The following is a 23,422-nucleotide window of genomic DNA, read 5'->3' as shown; positions in this document are numbered from 1 at the left end:
ATATTATTAGATCTGCCGCCATATCTGATTAGATACGGTAGTATATCTAGGCAGATGTGGTCAGATCCGAAAAATGATAATATCTGATCAGATCTAATTCTAAAGGAGTTAGATCTGACCAGATCTCAAATTTGGCCCACATCTAATTATATCTAATCTGATATAATTAGATGTTAATATATCTAATTATATATAATTTTATCTACAAATTGTAACACTTCCCCGTTACATATAATATTACCCTATTTAATAAAACGAATTATATAATATACTATATTAATAATGGTAAAACTGTATTATATAAATTACTATTAATATCGTACATTTTATGTATGTTAAGTAACTTAAGTTTTAGAATTCATTAAAAACAAAAAACGAAAAAGTTAAACAATAGTGGTCTATTTACTACTTTTGTCGTTTGATCTCGCCAAGACGTTGGGACATTGCCCTCTCGACGTCTTTTTTCGATTGTGGCTCCCAATTCCGCTCTTTCGCAACCCGGAATGAAAAATCTAAAGACAGAAACAGATTTATCAGTTAATTTGAAATTTATAGATTTGGTATAAGGGTATACTTACCAACAATAGCTTCTCTGGCCCTGTAATTTAGGGCAAAAACGGGTTCTAACTGTCTCTCCAAACCCTGTGCCCTTGGGGGTTGTCCAGTGAGGGTGGCTTTCTTAAGTACATTTCGTTTGAATACGCCTTCCAGCAACTTGCGGAGACTTGTGGGACGTCCCCAATGCCATGTTGTGAATGATGGCTCGACAATATATGTTGTTCCCAATACATATCATCTGTAAAGAAACAAAAATAAAATTACTTAATTATTCATGGTTATGTTGAAATCATTTTATTCATTATTCTACAAAACATTTATATTTCTATCAAATCTTATCAACCTATGGATGGGAAGCATCCAGAGCATTGCAAAATATTTAATTTTGTCTAAATTCATTGTTTCAAAAAAAGTAAAAGTAGGTCCAACAAAACACTTTTGACAACTATTAGATTTGCTCTTGATACTTACCTTTTCATTAAAATTGCTGCAAAGAAGCTGCTCCTCATCATCACTACATTGGACGGATTGCTCTACCGTAATTTCTGGTAAAGCCTGGCTTTGTTTTAGAGCTTCTAGTTGATCCTCCGTCTCCCTTATTTTCTTTTGCAGAACCTCCCTCAATTTCATTTTCCTGAAAGAAAAACCATTTATTTTTATATTTATATATAGATAATAACAAAACACAAAACTTACCTCGTCACTGGACGTAGTTATACGTCTTTTTATGGTTTTTTTATTTGCATTTGCATTTCATCAATATATAAAAATTGCAACAAAACAATAAACTTACCTTATCACAGCTTCTCTTACTCTTTTATCTTCCTCGAAAAATGAGAAGACATTCGATTTTTATATGAAATAAAAATATCAAACTCGCATTATCAAATATTTGATAAATTTTTTTTTTTCAAATTTAATAACAACAGGCGTTGCTAATGGTGATAGTTATGGGGTGACATTTTTGAAAACAAAAAGACAGTTGTGTCTGAAAGTCAAGCATTTTTTGAAGACACTTCAAAATGATATTTAAAAGGGTTTCTTGAAACTGTCGCAATATATAAAGATTGTTTGGTTATGTTCACCACTTGTTTTGATGTGCGACCAAACATACGTGCTTGTAACCAAGTATATCACGTTAATATTCTCGTAACAAACACATTATTTTTAAACACAAACATATACAAATATTTTTTTATCCGTGTTACAGAACTGGTTCATGATTTAATGCGATATATATATAATTAGATATGGAGCTATATATAGTATATATAATTAGATATGATGTCATATATGAAGATATAAAATTAGATCTTACCAGATATGACTGATATAAATAGATATAACAACATATATAATTAGATCTTGAATCAGATCTAATCATATATCACACTATACATAACATATCTCCGTAGATCTATTTATATCTACCACCATATCTGAGCAGATATAATTATATATACTTTGATATTATTAGACATGATTAGATCTCTCAATTTTTACACGGGATTCTGTTTATTTGCACCGCAAATATACATTTTGCGTACAGGAGTATCAACTTCTGATTGTTCATTCCAGTGAAAGCAATGATTAATGATGAAGTAAATTTACCTTATTACCTACGTCAAAACCAGTTTTTTGCCTTTATCCCACATACAAATTTCGAGATTCTTATCGTAAATATATCATTTGCTTATCAACATCGGCTTCACATAAACTGACACGCGTTGTTATATTGTCACGAAGTCTGTTAGCTGTTTGTTTTGTTGTACTTATCTTAGATGCTTCATATTCTATTTTCACCTCAGAACCAACCAAATGGAAAAATTAAAAAAAAAAATATGATAAATTTTGAAAATTCCTCAAATCACGAGACCAAGTAAAGCTGTTCATATTTAACATTTTGTCTGTTATAATAAACCACAGATTTTTCTGTTTCAAAAATTTTTATGAATTTTCTTTGTTAGAACAACAGCCATAATCTTTAAAAAAGTTCTCCGGTTTATTTTTATACCCTCCACCATGGGATGGGGATACCCCCAATAATTTGTCATTCCGTTAGTAACACATTGAAATATTGCTATAAGACCCCATAAAGTATATATTCTGGGTCGTGGTGAAATTCTGAGTCGATCTAAGCATGTCCGTCCGTCCGTCCCCATATAAACCGACTCCACGATTTGGCTTGCGGAGCCTCTTAGAGAAGCAAATTTCATCCCATCCGGTTGAAGTTTGGTACGTGGTGCTAATTTATGGCCTCTAACAATCATTCAAAAATTGGTTCATATCGGCCCATAATTATATATAGCCCCCACATATATCGATCTCCAAATTTGACCTCCGGAGCCTCTTGGAGGAGCAAATTTCATCCGATCCGGTTGAAGTTCGGTACGTGGCGCTGATATATGGCATCTAACATCCGTGCGAAAATTGATTCAAATTGGTCCATAATTATATATAGCTCCCATAATATGAATATGAAGGAGCAAATTTCATTCGATACGGTTGAAATTCGCTACATAGTGTTTATATATGGCCGCTCATATCCATGCAAAAATTGGTCCAAATCGGTTAATAATTATATATAGCTTCTATATAAACCGATCCCCAGATTTGACCTCCGGAGCCTCTTGGAGGAGCAAGATTCTTCCAATCCGATTGAAATTCGGTACATGGTGTTTATATGTGGCCTCAAAGATCCAAGCAAAAATTGGTCCAAATCGGTCAATAAATATATATAGCTTCTATATAAACCGATCCCCAGATTTGACCTCCGGAGCTCTTGGAGGAGCAAATTTCATCTGATCCGGTTGAAATTTCGTATGTGGTGTAAGTACATATATGGACACTAACAACCATGCAAAAATTAGTCCATATCGGTCCATAATTATATATATCCCCCATATAAACAGATCCCCAGATTTGACCTCCGGGGCCTCTGGGAGAAGTAAATTTCATCCGATTCGTTTGAAATTTAGTACGTTGTGCAAAGATATGGCCGCTAACAACCATGCAAAAATTAGTCCATATCGGTCCATAATTATATATATCCCCCATATAAACAGATGCCCAGATTTAACCTCCGGGGCCTCTTGGAGGAGTAAATTTCATCCGATTCGGTTGAAATTTGGTACGTTGTGCAAGGATATGGCCGCTAACAATCATGCCAGACTTGTTCGATATCGAGCCCCGTAGTTCACTTCTTCCACGAAACATTTCATATCGGTTCGTTATTATTTATAGGCGCCCCTATATATACCGATCAAGAACTAAATTATATACGCATTTAATCGGCCTTTTATGTCTAATATAAACCCCGTGTGGACCAGCTTACAATTTTGACCTCCGGGGCCGCTTGGAGGAGTAAATTTCATCCAATTCGGTTGAAATTTGGTACGTTGTGCAAGGATATGGCCGCTAACAATCATGCCAGAATTGTTCCATATCGAGCCCCGTAGTTCACTTCTTCCACAAAACATTTCATATCGGTTCGTTATTATTTATAGGCGCCCTTATATATACCGATCAAGAACTGAATTATATACGCATTTTATCGGCCTTTTATGTCTAATATAAACCCCGTGTGGACCTGCATACAATTTTGAAGAGTTTTAAGATACATTGCCATCGGTAAGTATTACAAAAGCTCAAGTAATTCGATTGTGGATGACAGTCTTTACTAGAAGTTTCTGCTTAATCCATGGTGGAGGGTACATAAGATTCGGCCTAGCCGAACTTACGGCCGTATATACTTGTTTGTAATTGAAATGTGAAAATTTCCATTGAAGGTGATTCAGCTTTTATTGCTGGGCAACATATTTACGGAACAATATTACTTGGAATTACCGATCTCACATGGAATTCAAATAAACTTTTAGTACATTTCGAGCGTAATGTGAATGGGCTATTATTATTATTATTAGTTTATTTAAAATCATAATAAATTATGAAAATAAATACAAAAATAGAGGTAGAGGTTTTTGACCTTGAATGTGCTATTATATTTGATAATCCATTGCGAGAGTTTATTTTCAAAAAAAAAAAATTGTATTCCTTACATGAGAATCCTATACTTTCTCTAGAGAATCTTGTAACGATTTCCTCTTTTTCGAGTAAGGAATTCAAATACTGGAAGTAAAATATTTCATGCATTTGTAAGTAACGCCAAGAAGGAGCAGTCTTAGACCCATCGTATAGTATACCGATCGGCTTAGAATTAAATTCTGAGTCGATTTAGCGTTGTCCATCTGTCTGTATAAAGGGTGATACGGTCAAAATTTGGTCAAGGGAAAACGCGTGTAAATCGGTGAAATCGTTTATTTAAAAAATCAAATTAAATTTCTTTTTATACCCTCCACCATAGGATGGGGGTATATTAACTTTGTCATTCCGTTTGTAACACATCGAAATATTGCTCTAAGACCCCACAAAGTATATATATTCTGGGTCGTGGTGAAATTCTGAGTCGATCTAAGCATGTCCGTCCGTCCGTCCGTCTGTCCGGCTGTCCGTCCGTCTGTGGAAATCACGCTAACTTCCGAACGAAACTAGCTATCGACTTGAAACTTGGCACAAGTAGTTGTTATTGACGTAGGTCGGCTGGTATTGAATATGGGCCATATCGGCCCACGTTTACGTATAGCCCCCATATAAAACGATCCCCAAATTTGGCTTGCGGAGCCTTCCGGAGCAGCAAAATTCATCCGATCCGGTTGAAATTTGGTACGTGGTCTAAGTATACGGTCTCTAACAACCATGCAAAAATTGGTCCATATCGGTCCATAATTATATATAGCCCCCATATAAACCGATCCCCAGATTTGACCTCCGGAGCCTCTTGGAGGGGCAAAATTCATCCGATCCGGTTGAAATTTGGTACCTGATGTTAGTATACACTCTCTAACAACCATGCAAAAATTGGTCCATATCGGTCCATAAATATATATAGCTCCCATATAAACCGATCCCCAGATTTGACCTCCGGAGCCTCTTGGAGGAGCAAACTTCATCCTACCCGATTGAAATTTGGTACGTGGTATTAGTATATGGTCTCTAACAACCATGCAAAAACTGGTCCATATCGGTCCATAATTATATATAGCTCCCATATAAACCGATCCCCAGATTTGACCTCCGGAGCCTCTTGGAGGGGCAAAATTCATCCGATCCGTTTGAAATTGGGTACCTGATGTTAGTATACGGTCTCTAACAAGCATGCAAAAATTGGTCCATATCGGTCCATAATTATATATAGCTCCCATATAAACCGATCCCCAGATTTGAACTCTGGAGCCTCTTGGATGAGCAAAATTCATCCGATCCAATTGAAATTTAGTACGTGGTGTTAGTATATGGTCTCTAACAACCATGCAAAAATTGGTCCATATCGGTTCATAATTATATATAGCTCCCATATAAACCGATCCCCAGATTTGACCTCCGGAGCCTCTTGGAGGAGCAAAAGTCATCCGATGCGGTTGAAATTTGGTACATTTCGTTAGTATATGGCCTCTAACAGCCATGTAAAAATTGTCAAATTTTATTACTATAGAAAGTTTTGTCAAAATTTCATTTCTATAGAAAGTTTTGTAAAAAGTTTATTTCTATAGCAATGTTTGTCAACATTTTATTTCCATAGAAAATTTTGTCAAAGTTTTATTTCTATAGAAAATTTTGTAAAAAATTTATTTCTGTAGAAAATTTTGTCAACATTTTAGTTCTATAGACAATTTTGTCAACATTTTATTTCTATAGAACATTTTGTCAACATTTTATTTCTATAGAAAATTTTGTCAACATGTTATTTCTATAGAAAATTTTGTCAAAATTTTATTGCTATAGAAAATTTTGTCAACATTTTACTTCCATAGAAAATTTTGTCAACATTGTATTTCTATAGAAAATTTTGTTTTTATTTCTATAGAAAATTTTGTCAAACTGAATTATATACGTATTTAATCGGCCTTTTTTTTTTGTTTAATATATACCCCTTATGGACTAACTTACAATTTAGAAGACAGTGTTAAAAAGTTTTACGATACCTTGCCATCGGCAAGTGTTATCGCAACCCAAGTAATTCGATTGTGGATGACAGCCTTTAGTAGAAGTTCCTACGCAATCCATGGTGGAGGGTACATAAGATTCGGCCTGGCCGAACTTACGGCCGTATATACTTGTTCAAGTTCAATTAGTATAAAATTCAGGAAAAATATTCAGTTTGGCTTTCGCTTTTCAAATTCCGAATTGCCGGGCCTCACGCTTGACACCTGCCGTCAGATTTTGTACAGCCACCTTGTCCACCTTCTTCGCCGCAGAAAGCCAGTTTGCCTTGAACTGCTGCTCATCCTTAGCAGTTTTTTAGGTCTTCTTTAGGTTCCGCTTGACAATAGCCCAGTATTTCTCAATTGGCCGGAGTTCTGGCGTATTGGGAGGGTTCTTGTCCTTGGGAACCACCTGCACGTTGTTGGCGGCGTACCACTCCATGGCCTTTTTACCGTAATGGCAAGATGCCAAATCCGGCCAAAACAGTACGGAACAACCGTGTTTCTTCAGGAAAGACAGCAGACGTTTATTCAAACACTCTTTCACGTAAATTTCTTGGTTGACAGTCCCGGAAGCTATGAAAATGCTGCTTTTCAAGCCACAGGTACAGATGGCTTGCCAAACCAGATATTTCTTTGCGAACTTTGACAGTTTTATGTGCTTGAAAATATCTGCTACCTTTCCCCTTCCTTTTGCCGTGTACAACTCCTGTCCCGGAAGCTGCTTGTAGTCGGCTTTGACGTAGGTTTCGTCGTCCATTACCACGCAGTCAAACTTCGTCAGCATCGTCGTGTACAGCCTCCGGGATCGCGCTTTGGCCGTCGTATTTTGTTTATCATCGCGATTTGGAGTCACTACCTTCTTGTAAGTCGATAGTCCGGCTCGTTTTTGGCTCGATGCACGGTTGTAGACGATACACCCAGCTTATTTGCGGCATCTCGGAGAGAGAGGTTAGGGTTTCGCTTGAAAATACCGGCAACTCTCTTTGTCGTTTCAGCGGCTTCCGGTTTTCGATTTCCCCCCGATCCAGACTTCCTGGCTGTCAACAAACGTTCCCCAAACACTTTAATTACATTTGTAACGGTTGATTTGGCAACTTTTAGCGATTTTGCCAGCTTCGCGTGCGAGTAGCTCGGATTTTCGCGATGCGCGAGCAAAATTTTGATACGCTGCTCTTCTTGCTTGGACGGCATTTTGACAACTGAAGAGTGAATTCCAAAATCAAAATAGGAGCAACATTCTACGCACACACCTTCAAAATGAGGGGTGTTCAGGTTTTTTTAATGCAAAATTTATCTATTTTTGTGTGCAAAGTTTGACATACGGGCTTTCTCCGGGTCAAAGACAATCGCTATTGATTTTGGAAAAAAATCGGTTCAGATTTAGATATAGCTGTCATATATATTTACCACCAGTTTGATCATAATTGACGTGTTTATGAACCTATCTTCGTTTAATTTCTGAATGTGTTGCAAGTCCCGTAAAATATCAGCCAGAGTTGCTTCAAATTTTGCATAAGGAGTACAGCTGAAGATAACGTCAAATTTTGTTGAAATCGGTTCAGATTTAGATGTAGCTCCAATATATATCTTTCGGAATTTATACTAAAATCCTGAAGGGGAGGTCGAAATCTTTGGATTCAAGTAAACTTTTTTGAGTGTACGTTAACCTTATGGATACCGAAATTATACTAATATTTTTCAAATAATTCGACAAACTATTATACGCCTTATTTCCCATATATTCAACCCTCTGTTTCGTAGTCCTATTCCAGCAAAAAATTTGGAAGTACTTCTAAAGGCACAACTTTAAAAGGACTTCCAAAAATATCTTTCAAAAGTTATTCTTTATTTTAACTACTCACGAAGTTCTTTTTATTTTTAAATCGCTTTTTATACCCTTCACAACTACTGTGGTACAGGGTATAATAAGTTTGTGCATTTGTATGTAACGCCAAGAAAAAAAGTCGTTTAGTATATCGATCGTCTTCGAATTAAATTCTGAGTCGATTTAGCGATGTCCGTCTGTCTGTCTGTCCATCCGTCTGTCTGTATATGTAATTTTGTGTGCAAAGTACAGTTCGCAGTTTAAGTCCGTTCGTCCTCAAATTTGGCACAGAGTTTTACATTGGCTCAAAGACAATCGCTATTGATTTTGGAAAAACTCGGTTCAGATTTAGATATAGCTGCCATATATATTTATCTCCGATTTGGTCATAATTGACGTATTTATAAAAGTATTTTCTCAAAATTTCGGCCAACCAAATATTTTGGGGCTTTCGTAAGATGTGCAAAATATCAGCCAAATCGGTTCAGATTTAGATATGGCTCCCATATATATTTTTAGTCCGATTTTCACTTATATGGCCTCAAAAGCCAGAGTTTTGTCCTGATTTGCTTCAAATTTTGCACAAGGAGTACGTTTAATAGTATTGTTAATTATGTTAAATTTGGTTGAAATTGGTTCAGATTTAGATATAGCTCCCATATATACCTATCGTCCGATTTCGACTAATATGGCCTCAAAAGCCAGAGTTTTGCCCTGATTTGCTTAAAATTTTGCACAAGGAGTACGTTTAAGAGTATAATTCAGTGTGCTAAATTTGGTTAAAATCAGTTCAGATTTAGATATAGCTCCCACATATATCTTTCGCCCGATTTAGACTCATATGGCCTCAAAAGCCAGAGGTTTGCACGATTTGCTTCAAATTTTGCACAAGGAGTACGTATGAGTAGTATCGTTAAGCGTGCTAATTTTTGTTGAATAGCTCCCATATATATCTTTCGGCCGATTTACACCCATATGACCACGGAGGCAAAAATTATTCTCCCATTTATGTTTTTTGCTGAGATAGCAGGATTATTGTTCTAACTATTCATGTCAAATTTGGTCAAAATCGGTTTATATTTAGATATAGCTCCCATATATATGTACGCCAGAGTAGGGGAATATGGTAGAATGTTTTATATGTTAGACCCATTTTCAATGGGAGTTTCCTCCAATTGATTCGATAGTTTCCACATATAATACATTTAAAATGCTATTTAAGTGTGTCATTTTGATCCAATATGGCCAAAATACCCACATTTTACACGAAATTCTGTGATGATTTCCCCATATCGTAGTCATATCATACACACTGTAATGCCAAACTTTCCACAGAACGGTCGAATTTTCAATAAACCTTCGACTTGTGGAAATATCGCCCGAATTGCCCAAATAATATATCACAACCCACAATTGGCCACATGTCTTGGCGAGATTTAACCAATATTCTTGTAAAATTGCCACTTCTGAGTAGCAAAAATTGTAAATATTACTCAAATTGTCCTATAATACATATGTATCGCCCGATAAATCATAAATGCTATTTTGTACAATTGCATCAAAATTGCTCTAGCTTTATTTTTCCCATATTTATACCCTTCACCACTACTGTGGTACAGGGTATAATAAGTTTGTGCATTTGTATGTAACGCCAAGAAATATTGGTCATAGACCCATCTTTTAGTATACCGATCGGCTTAGAATTAAATTCTGAGTCGATTTAGCGATGTCCGTCTGTCTGTCTGTCCGTCTGTCTGTATATGTAATTTTGTGCACAAAGTACAGCTCGCAATTTAAGTCCGATCGTCCTGAAATTTGGCATTGGGCCGTTTTTTGAGACAGAGACAATCGCTATTGGTTTTGGAAAAAATCGGTTCAGATTTAGATATAGCTGCCATATATTTATCCCCGATGTGGTCATAGTTAGCGTGTTTATCAACCGATTTTCTTGAAATACCGTACATCCAAATATTTTATGAATCTCGAAAATCTTTCAAAATATCAGCCAAATCGGTTCAGATTTAGATATAGCTCCCATATATATCTTTCGTCCGATTTAGACTCATATGACCACAGAGGCCAAAGGTTACTACCGATCTTCGTGAAATCTTGCACAGAGGGTAGCATTGACATTCTACAAATGCTTGGTAAATTTGATTGAAATCGGTTCAAATTTAGATATAGCTCCCATATATATCTTTCGTCCGATTTGAACTTATATGGCCACAAAAGCCAGAGTTTTGCCGTGATTTGCTTCAAATTTCGCACAAGGAGTACGTTTAGTTTAGTATTATAGGTAATTGTGGCAAATTTGGTGAAATCGGTTCAGATTTAGATATGGCTTCCATATATATCTCCCGTCCGATTTGCACTCATATGACCAGGTGGGCCAAAGTTATACTCCCATTTACGTGAAATTTCGCATAGATAGCAGAATTATTTATGATGGCAAATGTTCGATGGGAGAATTGCAAGGGTTGTAACGACACCAAGCAAATATGGCCCCATTTCAACTTAAACCGCACACTAGATATGCTAATGTTCTCGAGACGTCAGATATCACTCCTGATATCTGCTATAACGGGTCGCTGCCTGATAGGAGATTTTGCAAAAACTATTGGCGCGAAGTATAATGACTATTGTATGAGCTGTCATGATGCGGAGGAAAAAGAATCAATTAAACACCTCTTGTGTGAGTGTCCTGCATTTTGTGTAAAGCGCAAGCAACTTTTAGGAGCATATAGCTTCAGATTACTGGCGGATCTGGAAAACGTTAACTTAAGCAGTCTGCTAATATTTTTGGAACAATCTGGTTGGTTCAACAAAGAAAAATAATCAAGAAGGTTCAGCGGTTAAAACTAGAAGTGCCCATATGTAATAGGTACTTTTAGTTAATGTGGTATCACAATGGACTGAATAGTCTAAGTGAGCCTGAATCTTAATCGGGCTGCCACTTTAACCTAACCTATCCTAGCAGAATTATTATTCTAACTATGCATGTCAAATTTAGTCAAAATTGGTTCAGATTGTATATAGCTCCCATATATACGTAGACCAGAGTTGGGGAAATATGGTAGACTGTTTCATATTTTAGACCCATTTTCAATGGGATTTTCCTCCAATTGACTGGATAGTTTCCTCAGAGAATACAAATATGGCCAAAATTCTCACACTTTACACAAAATTCTGTGATGATTTCCCCATATCTTAGCCATATCCTACACACTCCAATGCCAAAATTTCCACAGAACGGATGAGTTTTAAATAAGGCTCCAAGTCACCCGACTAGACCAAATAATATATCACAACCCACACTTGACCACATATCTTGGCGAGATCTAACCAATATCCTTGTAAAATCGCCACTGCTGAGTAGCAAAAATTGTAAATATTACTCTAATTGTCCTATATCTCGAATACATATGTATCGCCTGAAAAATCATAAATCTCTTTTGTACAATTGCATTAAAATTTCTCTCGCTTCATATTTCCCATATTTTTTACTAACATTGTGTTTCATCCCAGGGCGTTAGCCGATTTAAATTTTAAGTCTAGAGTTTTTGTAGAAGTACAAAAAATTGTTTCTATTAAAAGTATTTGTATCTGCAAATGCAAACTTTTATATAGCTCCCAGCAAATTTTAAGTAGTTGAGATGGTAACACAAATGTTTGCCTACATAGTGGTGAAGGGTATAATATAGTCGGCCCCGCCCGAGGCTTTCCTTACTTGTTTTTTACTAACATTGTGTTTCATCCCAGGGTATTAGCCGATTTAATTTTTAATTCTAGCGATTTTGTAGAAGTACAAAAAATTGTCTCCAAATCGTTTCAGATATAAATCAGATATGGTAACACAAATTTTTGTCTACATAATGGTGAAGTGTATAATATAGTCGGCCCTACCCGACTTTAGACTTTACTTACTTGTTTTTTTTTTTAAAGGGTATGAGTAATTTTAACTTTTTTGTTTCAAACAGACTAAGGATTCATAAAATGGTACAAATTATTTAAATTCTGTTGAAAAAATTGCTAAATCCATTCTAGAAAAATTACGATTTTTTTTTTAAATATATGGGGTCAAGCGTTAGAATGCATTAAAAATCATAAAAAAATTATAAAAATAATTTGTTTAATTATAAATATCACGAAATTTTTTAATTCGCATCCAACACACTGAATTCGTATTACACCTTAAGAAGTGATGCATATGCAACGGCTGTCGAAATGGTGGGCATCCGTCCTATGACAAGCCCATGTTAAATTCATCGCTTCTGCGCCATTTTTGCACCACTTCTGGATACAAAAAAAAAAACATTTTCACTACTTTTTGGCGATTCTTCTTTGCTGGCATATAATGTGGGCATTTATACACATAAGTAAAAAATTGCATTCTATATACATAATATATTTGCAATATCGAAGGAAATTCAGTTTTAAAGAGAAAACATGATGGGCAAGTCTGCTACAAATTTCAAGACCTTACTGTGCAATCTGAATACGGATTTCAATACCACACTTTTCCCGTGTCCATACAAAATGATCAGATAGTTCTACATATCAGTGCACTATATGTTACTTGTTGAACTTAAATAAGAGACCAATGACCTGTGCATACTTAAACTTGGTACCTCAGTAACCTCTATGTATACTGAGAAAAAGAGTACTACGAGTACTATCTTGCTAAGTGTATCCGTAATGCTGATACCTTCTTCTACAAAGCAAGATAAACCTTCCCATATGTTGTTGACAATTATGAAAACTTATTTCTTCAGATTCATCACAATTCCATCGTTATTTGCGATTCACACGAATCTGAAATCTATGTCTATATAACTTGTCTTGGCAAGCCGTAAATTGTAACTATTTTTTTCATTATACTTATCATGACCTAAGAATATATAATTCTCTGAGAGAGAAATAAATAAATAGCATAAAAAACTGCAGCCTCGTCACAAATGCAGATTTGCATTTAAACTGAAATTTCAATTTTATCTAGCGTCGACAGCCTCACAAAAATTTCCGGAGGAAATGCGCAAAGCTCTAAACGATAGATGACGTTAAACAGATAAGCTTTTTGAGAGTTGTTTATCACTTTCACTTATATGGGTTGACAATAAAAGATCCATGATTCATCAACGCGGTAGCTATTAAACTAAAAAAAGTCATCTACCATTATCAAAGTTAAGACATTTGCTTCTGTTTATAGAAACAATTGAATATTTTCAGCTAAACCCCATCTGTCATGTGTTTACTTCGTCTATTCGCAGCAGGAGACAAATAGAAAAGAGCGTTATCTTATCTTTTAATGCCATCTAATCTAAATCGGTTTGTACGGCAAAAAAATTAATTATCAACTGTGTGATCGTGGGTGAATCGGAGGTTTTTTGGTAACTTTTTTTCTTGTGAATCTTTTTCTCAAACAGCAGCAGACAAAAGCACAAACACACACCATTCATTGAGAATTTTTGCTATTTCACTAATTAACCGCAATATCATAAATTTAAGGTATTTGCAAATACCCCTCATATATATATTGCTCACAGAGATACTAGAGAATGTATTTATCAGATAAATCTCAAAAGTTATAGGGTTACCATTTTTCCCATATGCCTTTCACGGATCCATTTCCTTCATATGAAGCTAGGTGTGGCCTAACTCATTTGGATTCTCCCCAATTCCGTTGAGATTTCTAAAGGAAATTAATAATTTAAATAATAACTTTAATTTAGATTTTTCAATTTCCCTAAATAATTTTAATTCTCTTTATACTTAATATATTTTTAGCATTGCTAGTTTGTAAGGAATGTATTCTATAGACTAGGTTAGGTTAGGTGGTAGCCCGATGTATCAGGCTCACTTAGTCCATTGTGATACCACATTGGTGAACTTCTCTCTTATCACTGAGTGCTGCCCGATTCCATGTTAAGCTCAATTACAAGGTACCTCCTTTTTATAGCCGAGTCCGAACGGCGTTCCACATTGCAGTGAAACCACTTAGAGAAGTTTTGAAGCCCTCAGAAATGTCACCAGTATTACTGAGGTGGGATAATCCACCGCTAAAAAACTCTTTGGTGTTCGGTCGAAACAGGAATCGAACCTACGACCGTGTGTATGCAAGGCGGGCATGCTAACCATTGCACCATGGTGGCTCCCTTCTATAGACTAAATGAATGAATAAATATAAAAAATAAAAAAAAATAAAAATATTACACAATACACTTGTGTGATTTATAACCATTTTTTCAATATGCTCAGAATCCGTCTACATTTTCTATCAAATAAATGACAGAAAATACAGGAATATGAAGCACCCTACATTCATTTCATAACATTCACCATATTCCCTATAAATACCAAGTAAATGGAAGAATTTCAGATTTTACTATTCCAAAGGGGAGTTTGTCTTCCCCAACCAGATATTGAAAAAAAAAAAATATTGGATCACCTGCTACCACATATTTCATAAATTTGAAGTAAATCAGTGAAAGTTAGATTTTGCTCTATTTTTCAAGTTTTTGCCTAAAGGCCACCCTTCTCCGTCCAAATATTAATTAATAAGACCCAGTTAGATTCGACTATAAGAAGAATATTGCTTGTACTTATAATCTAGTTGTAACAAATACCTTATTATTAATAAAATCCTATTAATTACTGCATATAATCTATATGGCATCCCTGGCATTAGATAAAAAAAATTTAAACTAACTTGTTTACATATAACAGCAAAACAACAAGATAACACCAATCTTAGGATGAGAAAAAAGATAATCGAGTAGCGAATTTTGTGCAAATATCATCAATGATGCTGATAACAAAAATTTCGCATAAAAACCCCAAGAACCAGTGAAACCGATTATAGTAACGAAAAACTTTTCGAACAAAAACGATGACTACGAATAAAATATCCAGATTACTTCTACTGCTTTTGGTAATTACTCAGTTCATCAAATAAGGAATCTATTTAATAGAGAGCTATAAAAAATAATAAAAATTCAAAGTGATTGTCGTGCTTGTGTACTCGGTGAAAATTAATAAAAAAAATTATCAATGCTTCACTACCATTGGATATATATTGTGTGTAATAGAAACAAAGTCTAAATGGACAAAAACTTTTTTTTTATTTTAAAAACATAGTGACCGATATGATCACATATAAAAATTTGAATTCAAGTAAAGATCACTATGTCGAAAATCTTAAGTCATACTTCATATTTTCAGAAAGAGTTAATCCAAATAATTAAATTCAAATATTTTCCTTTATTAAGTTACCTGGCATAGTGATATTGTGGATATCAATCAGATCACTAACAACAGAAAAATATCCCGATGCAAGTGAATAATTTAATAATATTGGTAAAATAAAATATTTAGAAATTAACAGAGGATAGACTCATATTTTCGCCAACAGTCTCTCCAAATATTGCCTTTTTTCTTTATCCTTTCAGTTATCAGCGATTGCAAGTAGCCAAGAACTTGTAGAGACAGCGTCATCTGATACAAATGGCGCCCTTCAGGGAATAAATTGCAATGGCAAGAGTGCAGTATGTGTCGGTCCTCTTATGTATAAGAATTGTGCCCCTGGAGCAAACGGACAAATGTTTGCTACAGGCAGTGCTCAAAAGTGTCCCTCAAATTCGCGTTGTATAAACGATGGTGTTGAAATTTGTGTGCCAATTAAATCCTCCACTGAAGGACCAATTCAAAATGACAGCACTACTAGTAGCACTACTAGTAGCACCACAACAAGTGCCCCAACACAAGGTCCTTCAACATCTGCACCTATTGTTTCATCTGAAGCTCCCGTAGTACCAACACAGGCTCCAGAAGTTCCTGTTGAGACTACAGTGGCACCTAGCACCCCTGTTGAAAGTACTTCCAGTCCAATTGATAATCCCAAGCCACCAACAAGTTCAACAACGGAATTACCAGTTGATCATCCTACCGTGGCACCAATTGGACCTACTGTACCCGTTAATCCCATCGAGCCAATTATTCCCATTGAAACGACAACACAAAGTCAATTGCCAGAGACAACTGAATATCCTTTCATACCGGTAGATCCTATTGTACCACAAGAACCTACTGCTCCAGGAGCCACAGAGGTACCAATCGCACCGTCAACTACCTCCCCTGTTGACCCCAGCAACCCAATTGATCCCTCAATCCCAGAAGGACCTATCAATCCAATTAACCCAGTTGATCCAGTTTTACCAACAGAGCCATCGCTTCCCGAAAACCCAAACACACCTATGGATCCAAATTATCCGGTAAATCCCACTGTAATGCCAACAGAGCCCAATGTAACAGTTGATCCTATTTTGCCTGTGGACCCAAATACTCCTAATGTACCCGTCAACCCCACAATACCAGTGGAACCCACATTGCCGACTGACCCAACTCCTACTTTTGATCCCAACACTCCAGTTGATCCAAGCGCACCCGTCGATCCAAATGCACCACTTTACCCAACAATGCCGACAGATCCCAATGTTCCGGTCGACCCAGAAACACCTGTTGATCCTAACGCACCACTGGACCCTAATACTCCGGTTGATCCAACGATGCCGACAGACCCCAATGCTCCAGTAGATCCAAGCCTACCTATAGATCCAAATGCTCCTGTTGATCCAAGCGCACCTGTCGCTCCTACCATGCCGACAGACCCCAACGCACCAATAGATCCCAGCTTACCAGTCGAACCAACTATGCCAGTTGATCCCAGTGTACCGGTCGATCCTAATGCTCCTGTTAATCCAAGCGAACCTGTCGCTCCTACAATGCCGACAGACCCCAACGCACCAGTAGATCCCAGCTTACCAGTCGAACCAACTATGCCAGTTGATCCCAGTGTACCGGTCGATCCTACCACGCCTGTAGATCCTAATAGACCACTCGATCCTAACGCACCAGTCGATCCAACAATGCCAACGGATCCCAACGCACCAGTAAATCCAAATGCTCCAATTGATCCAAACGTACCAGTCGACCCTACAATGCCGACAGACCCTACAGTACCAGTAGATCCAAATGCTCCAGTTGATCCTAGTGTACCTACAATGCCGACAGACCCCACCGCACCATTAGATCCAAGTGTACCTGTCGATCCTACCGCACCAGTCGATCCGAATGCCCCAGTCGAACCAAGTGTACCAGTGGATCCTACTATGCCGACGGAACCAAACACAACAGTAGATCCCAGTATACCAGTTGATCCTAACGCACCTGTAGATCCCAATGTTCCAGTTGATCCTAGTGTCCCAGTTGATCCCAGTACTCCTGTGGATCCAACAATGCCGACAGACCCTAATGCACCATTAGATCCAAATGGTCCAGTTGATCCAAATGCCCCTGTCGATCCTAGTGCACCATTGGATCCAAATGTCCCTGTTGATCCCAGTACTCCTGTTTATCCAACAACACCGACGGACCCCAACACACCAGTTGACCCTAGTGTCCCAGTCGATCCTACTTTGCCGACGGACCCCAACGCACCAGCAGATCCAAATGCTCCAGTTAATCCAAACACTCCTGTAGATCCTAATGTCCCTGTCGATCCTAATGCACCATTGGAACCCAGTACCCCAGTCGACCCCAGTGCTCCTGTGGATCCAACAATTCCGACAGACCCCAATGCACCATTAGATCCAATTGGTCCAGCAAATCCCGCTTATCCCACACTACCAACAGACCCGAACACTCCAGTCGATCCTACAATGCCGACAGACCCCAACGCACCAGTCGATCCTAATGCACCAGTTGATCCCAATGTCCCAGTAGATCCGAATACACCAGTCGATCCCAATGCTCCAGTCAATCCTAATGCACCAGTTGATCCCAATGCCCCAGTCGATCCTAACGCACCAGTCGACCCTAGCGCACCAGTTGATCCCAATGCACCAGTCGATCCCAACGCTCCAGTAAATCCTAATGCACCAGTCGATCCTAATGCACCAGGTGATCCCAATGCACCAGTTGATCCCAATGCACCAGTCGATCCGACTGCGCCAGTTGATCCCAATGCACCAGTGGATCCCAATGCTCCAGTCGACCCTAGTGCACCAGTTGATCCCAATGCACCAGTTGACCCTAATGCTCCAGTCGACCCTACAACACCAGTTGATCCCAATGCACCAGTCGATCCCAATGCTCCAGTCAATCCTAATGCACCAGTTGATCCCAATGCCCCAGTCGATCCTAACGCACCAGTCGACCCTAGCGCACCAGTCGATCCTAATGCACCAGTCGATCCTAATGCACCAGTTGATCCCAATGCACCAGTCGATCCTAATGCACCAGCTGATCCCAATGCACCAGTCGATCCGACTGCGCCAGTTGATCCCAATGCACCAGTGGATCCCAATGCTCCAGTCGACCCTAGTGCACCAGTTGATCCCAATGCACCAGTTGACCCTAATGCTCCAGTCGACCCTACAACACCAGTTGATCCCAATGCACCAGTCAATCCTAACGCACCAGTCGATCCTAATGCACCGGTCGATCCTAATGCACCAGTTGATCCCAATGCCCCAGTAGATCCAAATGCACCAGTCGACCCTAGCGCACCAGTTGATCCCAATGCACCAGTTGATCCTAATGCACCAGTTGATCCCAATGCACCAGTCGATCCCAATGCACCAGTCGATCCCAATGCTCCAGTAAATCCTAATGCACCAGTCGACCCTAGCGCACCAGTTGATCCCGATGCACCAGCTGATCCTAATGCACCAGTTGATCCCAATGCACCAGTCGATCCCAATGCTCCAGTAAATCCTAATGCACCAGTCGACCCTAGCGCACCAGTTGATCCCAATGCACCAGTCGATCCTAACGCACCAGTCGATCCTAATGCACCGGTCGATCCTAATGCACCGGTCGATCCTAATGCACCAGTTGATCCCAATGCCCCAGTAGATCCGAATGCACCAGTCGACCCTAGCGCGCCAGTTGATCCCAATGCACCAGTCGATCCCAATGCTCCAGTAAATCCTAATGCACCAGTCGATCCGACTGCACCAGTTGATCCTAACGTCCCAATCGATCCTAATGCACCAGTTGATCCCAATGCCCCAGTAGATCCGAATGCACCAGTCGATCCCAATGCTCCAGTCAATCCTAATGCACCAGTTGATCCCAATGCCCCAGTCGACCCTAATGCACCAGTCGACCCCAATACTCCAGTCAATCCTAACGCACCGGTTGATCCTAATGCACCTGTCGACCCAAGCGCACCAGTTGATCCCAATGCTCCAGTCGATCCCAATGCCCCAGTAAATCCTAATGCACCAGTCGATCCCAATGCTCCAGTAAATCCTAATGCACCAGTCGACCCTAGCGCACCAGTTGATCCCAATGCACCGGTCGATCCTAATGCACCGGTCGATCCTAATGCACCAGTTGATCCCAATGCCCCAGTAGATCCGAATGCACCAGTCGACCCTAGCGCGCCAGTTGATCCCAATGCACCAGTCGATCCCAATGCTCCAGTAAATCCTAATGCACCAGTCGATCCGACTGCGCCAGTTGATCCCAATGCACCAGTGGATCCCAATGCTCCAGTCGACCCTAGTGCACCAGTTGATCCCAATGCACCAGTTGACCCTAATGCTCCAGTCGACCCTACAACACCAGTTGATCCGAATGCACCAGTCGATCCCAATGCTCCAGTCAATCCTAATGCACCAGTCGACCCCAATGCTCCAGTCAATCCTAACGCACCGGTTGATCCTAATGCACCTGTCGACCCAAGCGCACCAGTTGATCCCAATGCACCAGTCGATCCTAACGCACCAGTCGACCCAAATGCCCCAGTCGATCCTAATGCACCGGTCGATCCGAATGCACCAGTCGATCCCAATGCTCCAGTCAATCCTAATGCACCAGTTGATCCCAATGCCCCAGTCGATCCTAACGCACCAGTTGATCCCAATGCACCAGTCGATCCCAATGCTCCAATAAATCCTAATGCACCAGTCGACCCTAGCGCACCAGTTGATCCGAATGCACCAGTCGATCCCAATGCTCCAGTAAATCCTAATGCCCCAGTCGATCCTAATGCACCAGTTGATCCCAATGCCCCAGTTGATCCGAATGCACCAGTCGATCCCAATGCTCCAGTCAATCCTAATGCACCAGTCGACCCTAGCGCACCCGTTGACCCCAATGCCCCAGTCGATCCTAACGCACCAGTCGATCCCAATGCACCTGTTGATCCCAATACCCCAGTAGATCCAAATGCACCAGTCGATCCCAATGCCCCAGTTGATCCTAACGCACCAGTCGATCCCAATGCCCCAGTAGACCCGAATGCACCAGTTGACCCCAATGCTCCAGTCAATCCTAATGCACCAGTCGATCCTAACGCACCAGTCGACCCTAGCGCACCAGTTGATCCCAATGCACCAGTTGATCCTAATGCACCAGTTGATCCCAATGCACCAGTCGATCCCAATGCTCCAGTAAATCCTAATGCACCAGTCGACCCTAGCACACCAGTTGACCCCAATGCACCAGTCGATCCCAATGCTCCAGTCAATCCTAATACCCCAGTTGATCCCAGTGCACCAGTCGACCCTAGCGCACCCGTTGATCCCAATGTTCCAGTCAATCCTAATGCCCCAGTTGATCCCAATGCACCAGTCGACCCTAGTGCACCAGTTGATCCCAATGCTCCAGTCGATCCTAATGCCCCACTTGATCCCAATGCACCAGTCGACCCTAGCGCACCAGTTGATCCCAATGCACCAGTCGATCCCAATGCTCCAGTCAATCCGAATGCACCAGTCGATCCCAATGCTCCAGTCAATCCTAATACCCCAGTTGATCCCAGTGCACCAGTCGACCCTAGCGCACCCGTTGATCCCAATGCTCCAGTCAATCCTAATGCCCCAATTGATCCCAATGCACCAGTCGACCCTAGTGCACCAGTTGATCCCAATGCACCAGTTGACCCTAATGCTCCAGTCAAGCCTAATACACCAGTTGATCCCAATGCGCCAATTGATCCCAATGCTCCAGTTGATCCTAGTGGACCAGTTGATCCCAATGCCCCAGTCGACCCGAACGCGCCAGTTGATCCTAACACGCCAGTTGATCCCAATGTCCCAGTAGATCCCAATGCGCCAATTAATCCTAGTGCACCAGCTGATCCTAACACGCCAATTGATCCCAATGTCCCAGTTGACCCCAATGCACCAGTCGAGCCGAGCGCACCAGTTGATCCCAATGCACCAGTTAATCCTAATGGACCAGTTGATCCCAATGCCCCAGTCAATCCTAATACACCAGTCAATCCAAACGCACCAGTCGAGCCTGATGTTCCAGTCAATCCTAACGCACCACTTGATCCTAATGCTCCAGTTGATCCCAATGGACCAAGTAAACCACTTAACCCTGGTCATCCCGAATCATCCGAAGCAGGAAGACCAGGTCGTCCCGGACGTCCGAACAGACCAAACTGGCCCCATCATGGAGAAGGCAGCGGTCATCATGAACATCATCGACCAGGCAAACAAGAACAGCCCCATAAAACTGAATCTGTAGAACACGGCTCTGAAGAATCCAAACCACAAAAACCCGTTTCCAAAGAAGAAGGATCTACCGAGGACAAATCCAAGGATAAGAAAAAGAGCAAAGAAGACTCAAGTGAAAAGAAGAAAGAAAAGGAAGCGGAGAAAGAGTTGAAAAAACAAGCTGAGGAAGCTAAAAAGGATCTAATAAAGAAAATCGAGAAAAAGATCAAACACAATAACTGCGACGAGGATGATGTATATCCTGATGTTAAGGATTGCAAGAAATACTATCGCTGTGTGGATAAATCAGACAGTGACACCTTTATTCATCTCCGTTGTGACGATGACAAACGTTTCGATAGTGAGAGCAAGAAGTGTGTAAAGAAGAGCAAAGCCAAGTGCTTACTGAAGGATGATTAGGTTAATATGCCTGTTAGTCTCTATAACAATTCAGTTAAATTTCTTTCGATTAACATCTAAATATAGTACATATCCTATTTATTGTAAATAAAATGCATTTAAAATTAATAAACCCCAAAATAAAAACAAACAGCATGCTACAATAAATAATTTATTTGAATTTCTAAGCTCGAACTATATCCCCAAGGCTCCATCATAATAATAGCATCTGGGTTATTTTATTTGATCATAATTTTGATTGTGCCAAAGAATACCAACGTCAAGCATAAATTCATTGATTTTACTATAAAAGTCATGGCATATATAAATAACACGACACTAGACCTCAGGGGAAAAGTTTCATATAGAGTTAAACATATTATAGAGAGGATCCTCCGGATGGCTGAAAAGTAGGATAAGAAAAATTCTTAGGCGAAATATTATGTTATGTTATATCCAATGTTAAATCATACAACTTCGGTAACAGTGATAGACTGTTAGCCCAATATAAAGGAGAGGATGTAGGTTTATACTAACATTACGTACAAAATTTCAACCAGATCAGATGAGATTTACTCTTCCAAGAGGCCTCACAGGCCAAATCTTAGGGTCGGTTTAAATTAGGATATGGATTCTAACAAACATGTCATCCGACCCGTTTGAAACTTAGCCCTCTAATTGACAAAAAATATTTACGTGATATTAAAGATTACGCAACCTAACCTAACCTCATTGAACAGACAACATCAAATTTGTTCATCGTGTGAAAAATGTCGAATTTTGTACCAGGAAGTGATGATTTTGCTGTTTGTTTTAATTTGAAGAAAAGTGCTACAGAGTTGAATCGAATGCTTGTCGAAGAATATGGTGTACCAGGAAGTGATGGATTGCGGCACTAATTTTTTGTTTTCGTTTTAAGAAAAGTGCAGCACAGTCGCATCGAATGCTTGTCGAGGCATATGGTGATCATGCTCTATCTGAAGCAACACGCAAAAGATGGTTTTAACGGTTCCGAAATAATGATTTTGATATGAGAAATGAATAACGTGGAAGACCACTAAAGCAATTTGAAAACGCCCAATTTGATG

At 39.5% G+C, this 23,422-nt stretch overlaps 2 protein-coding genes across 3 annotated transcripts; one reads left to right on the top strand and one right to left on the bottom strand.

Annotated features, from left to right (window-relative positions):
* Positions 1–269: 269 nt before the first annotated feature.
* LOC142231056 (uncharacterized) lies at positions 270–1,188 on the bottom strand. The gene is made up of 4 exons (XM_075301676.1): positions 1,030–1,188; positions 746–796; positions 579–714; positions 270–512 (listed from the first exon to the last, which is right to left on the bottom strand). Exons 1-4 carry the CDS (start codon positions 1,186–1,188, stop codon positions 406–408), a joined length of 453 nt encoding a protein of 150 aa, XP_075157791.1. The 3' UTR covers positions 270–405.
* Positions 1,189–15,237: 14,049 nt separating this feature from the next.
* LOC142230499 (uncharacterized) lies at positions 15,238–22,505 on the top strand. Of its 2 annotated transcripts, XM_075301142.1 has the most exons (3): positions 15,238–15,355; positions 15,873–17,649; positions 17,740–22,505. In XM_075301142.1, exons 1-3 carry the CDS (start codon positions 15,314–15,316, stop codon positions 22,353–22,355), a joined length of 6,435 nt encoding a protein of 2,144 aa, XP_075157257.1. In that variant the 5' UTR covers positions 15,238–15,313; the 3' UTR covers positions 22,356–22,505. The 2 variants fall into 2 exon arrangements, with proteins under 2 accessions (XP_075157257.1, XP_075157256.1); XM_075301141.1 differs by having other exon boundaries at positions 15,873–22,505.
* The last annotated feature ends 917 nt before the right edge of the window (positions 22,506–23,422 follow it).

This window comes from Haematobia irritans, chromosome 3, assembly GCF_050003625.1.
Source record: "Haematobia irritans isolate KBUSLIRL chromosome 3, ASM5000362v1, whole genome shotgun sequence".
In the NCBI taxonomy this organism is placed as follows: Eukaryota; Metazoa; Arthropoda; class Insecta; order Diptera; family Muscidae; genus Haematobia; species Haematobia irritans.
Note: the sequence above shows the minus strand (reverse complement) of the source record. Positions and strands in the feature narration are given on the sequence as shown.

Coding starts and splice junctions, on each gene's coding strand:
- LOC142231056 (XM_075301676.1), bottom strand. CDS start 1,188: ATGAAATTGAGGGAGGTTCTGCAAAAGAAAATAAGGGAGACGGAGGAT. Junction 797..1,029: donor GCAGCAATTTTAATGAAAAG/GTAAGTATCAAG, acceptor GTTTCTTTACAG/ATGATATGTATTGGGAACAA. Junction 715..745: donor GAGCCATCATTCACAACATG/GCATTGGGGACG, acceptor AGTCTCCGCAAG/TTGCTGGAAGGCGTATTCAA.
- LOC142230499 (XM_075301141.1), top strand. CDS start 15,314: ATGACTACGAATAAAATATCCAGATTACTTCTACTGCTTTTG. Junction 15,356..15,872: donor GATTACTTCTACTGCTTTTG/GTAATTACTCAG, acceptor TTATCCTTTCAG/TTATCAGCGATTGCAAGTAG.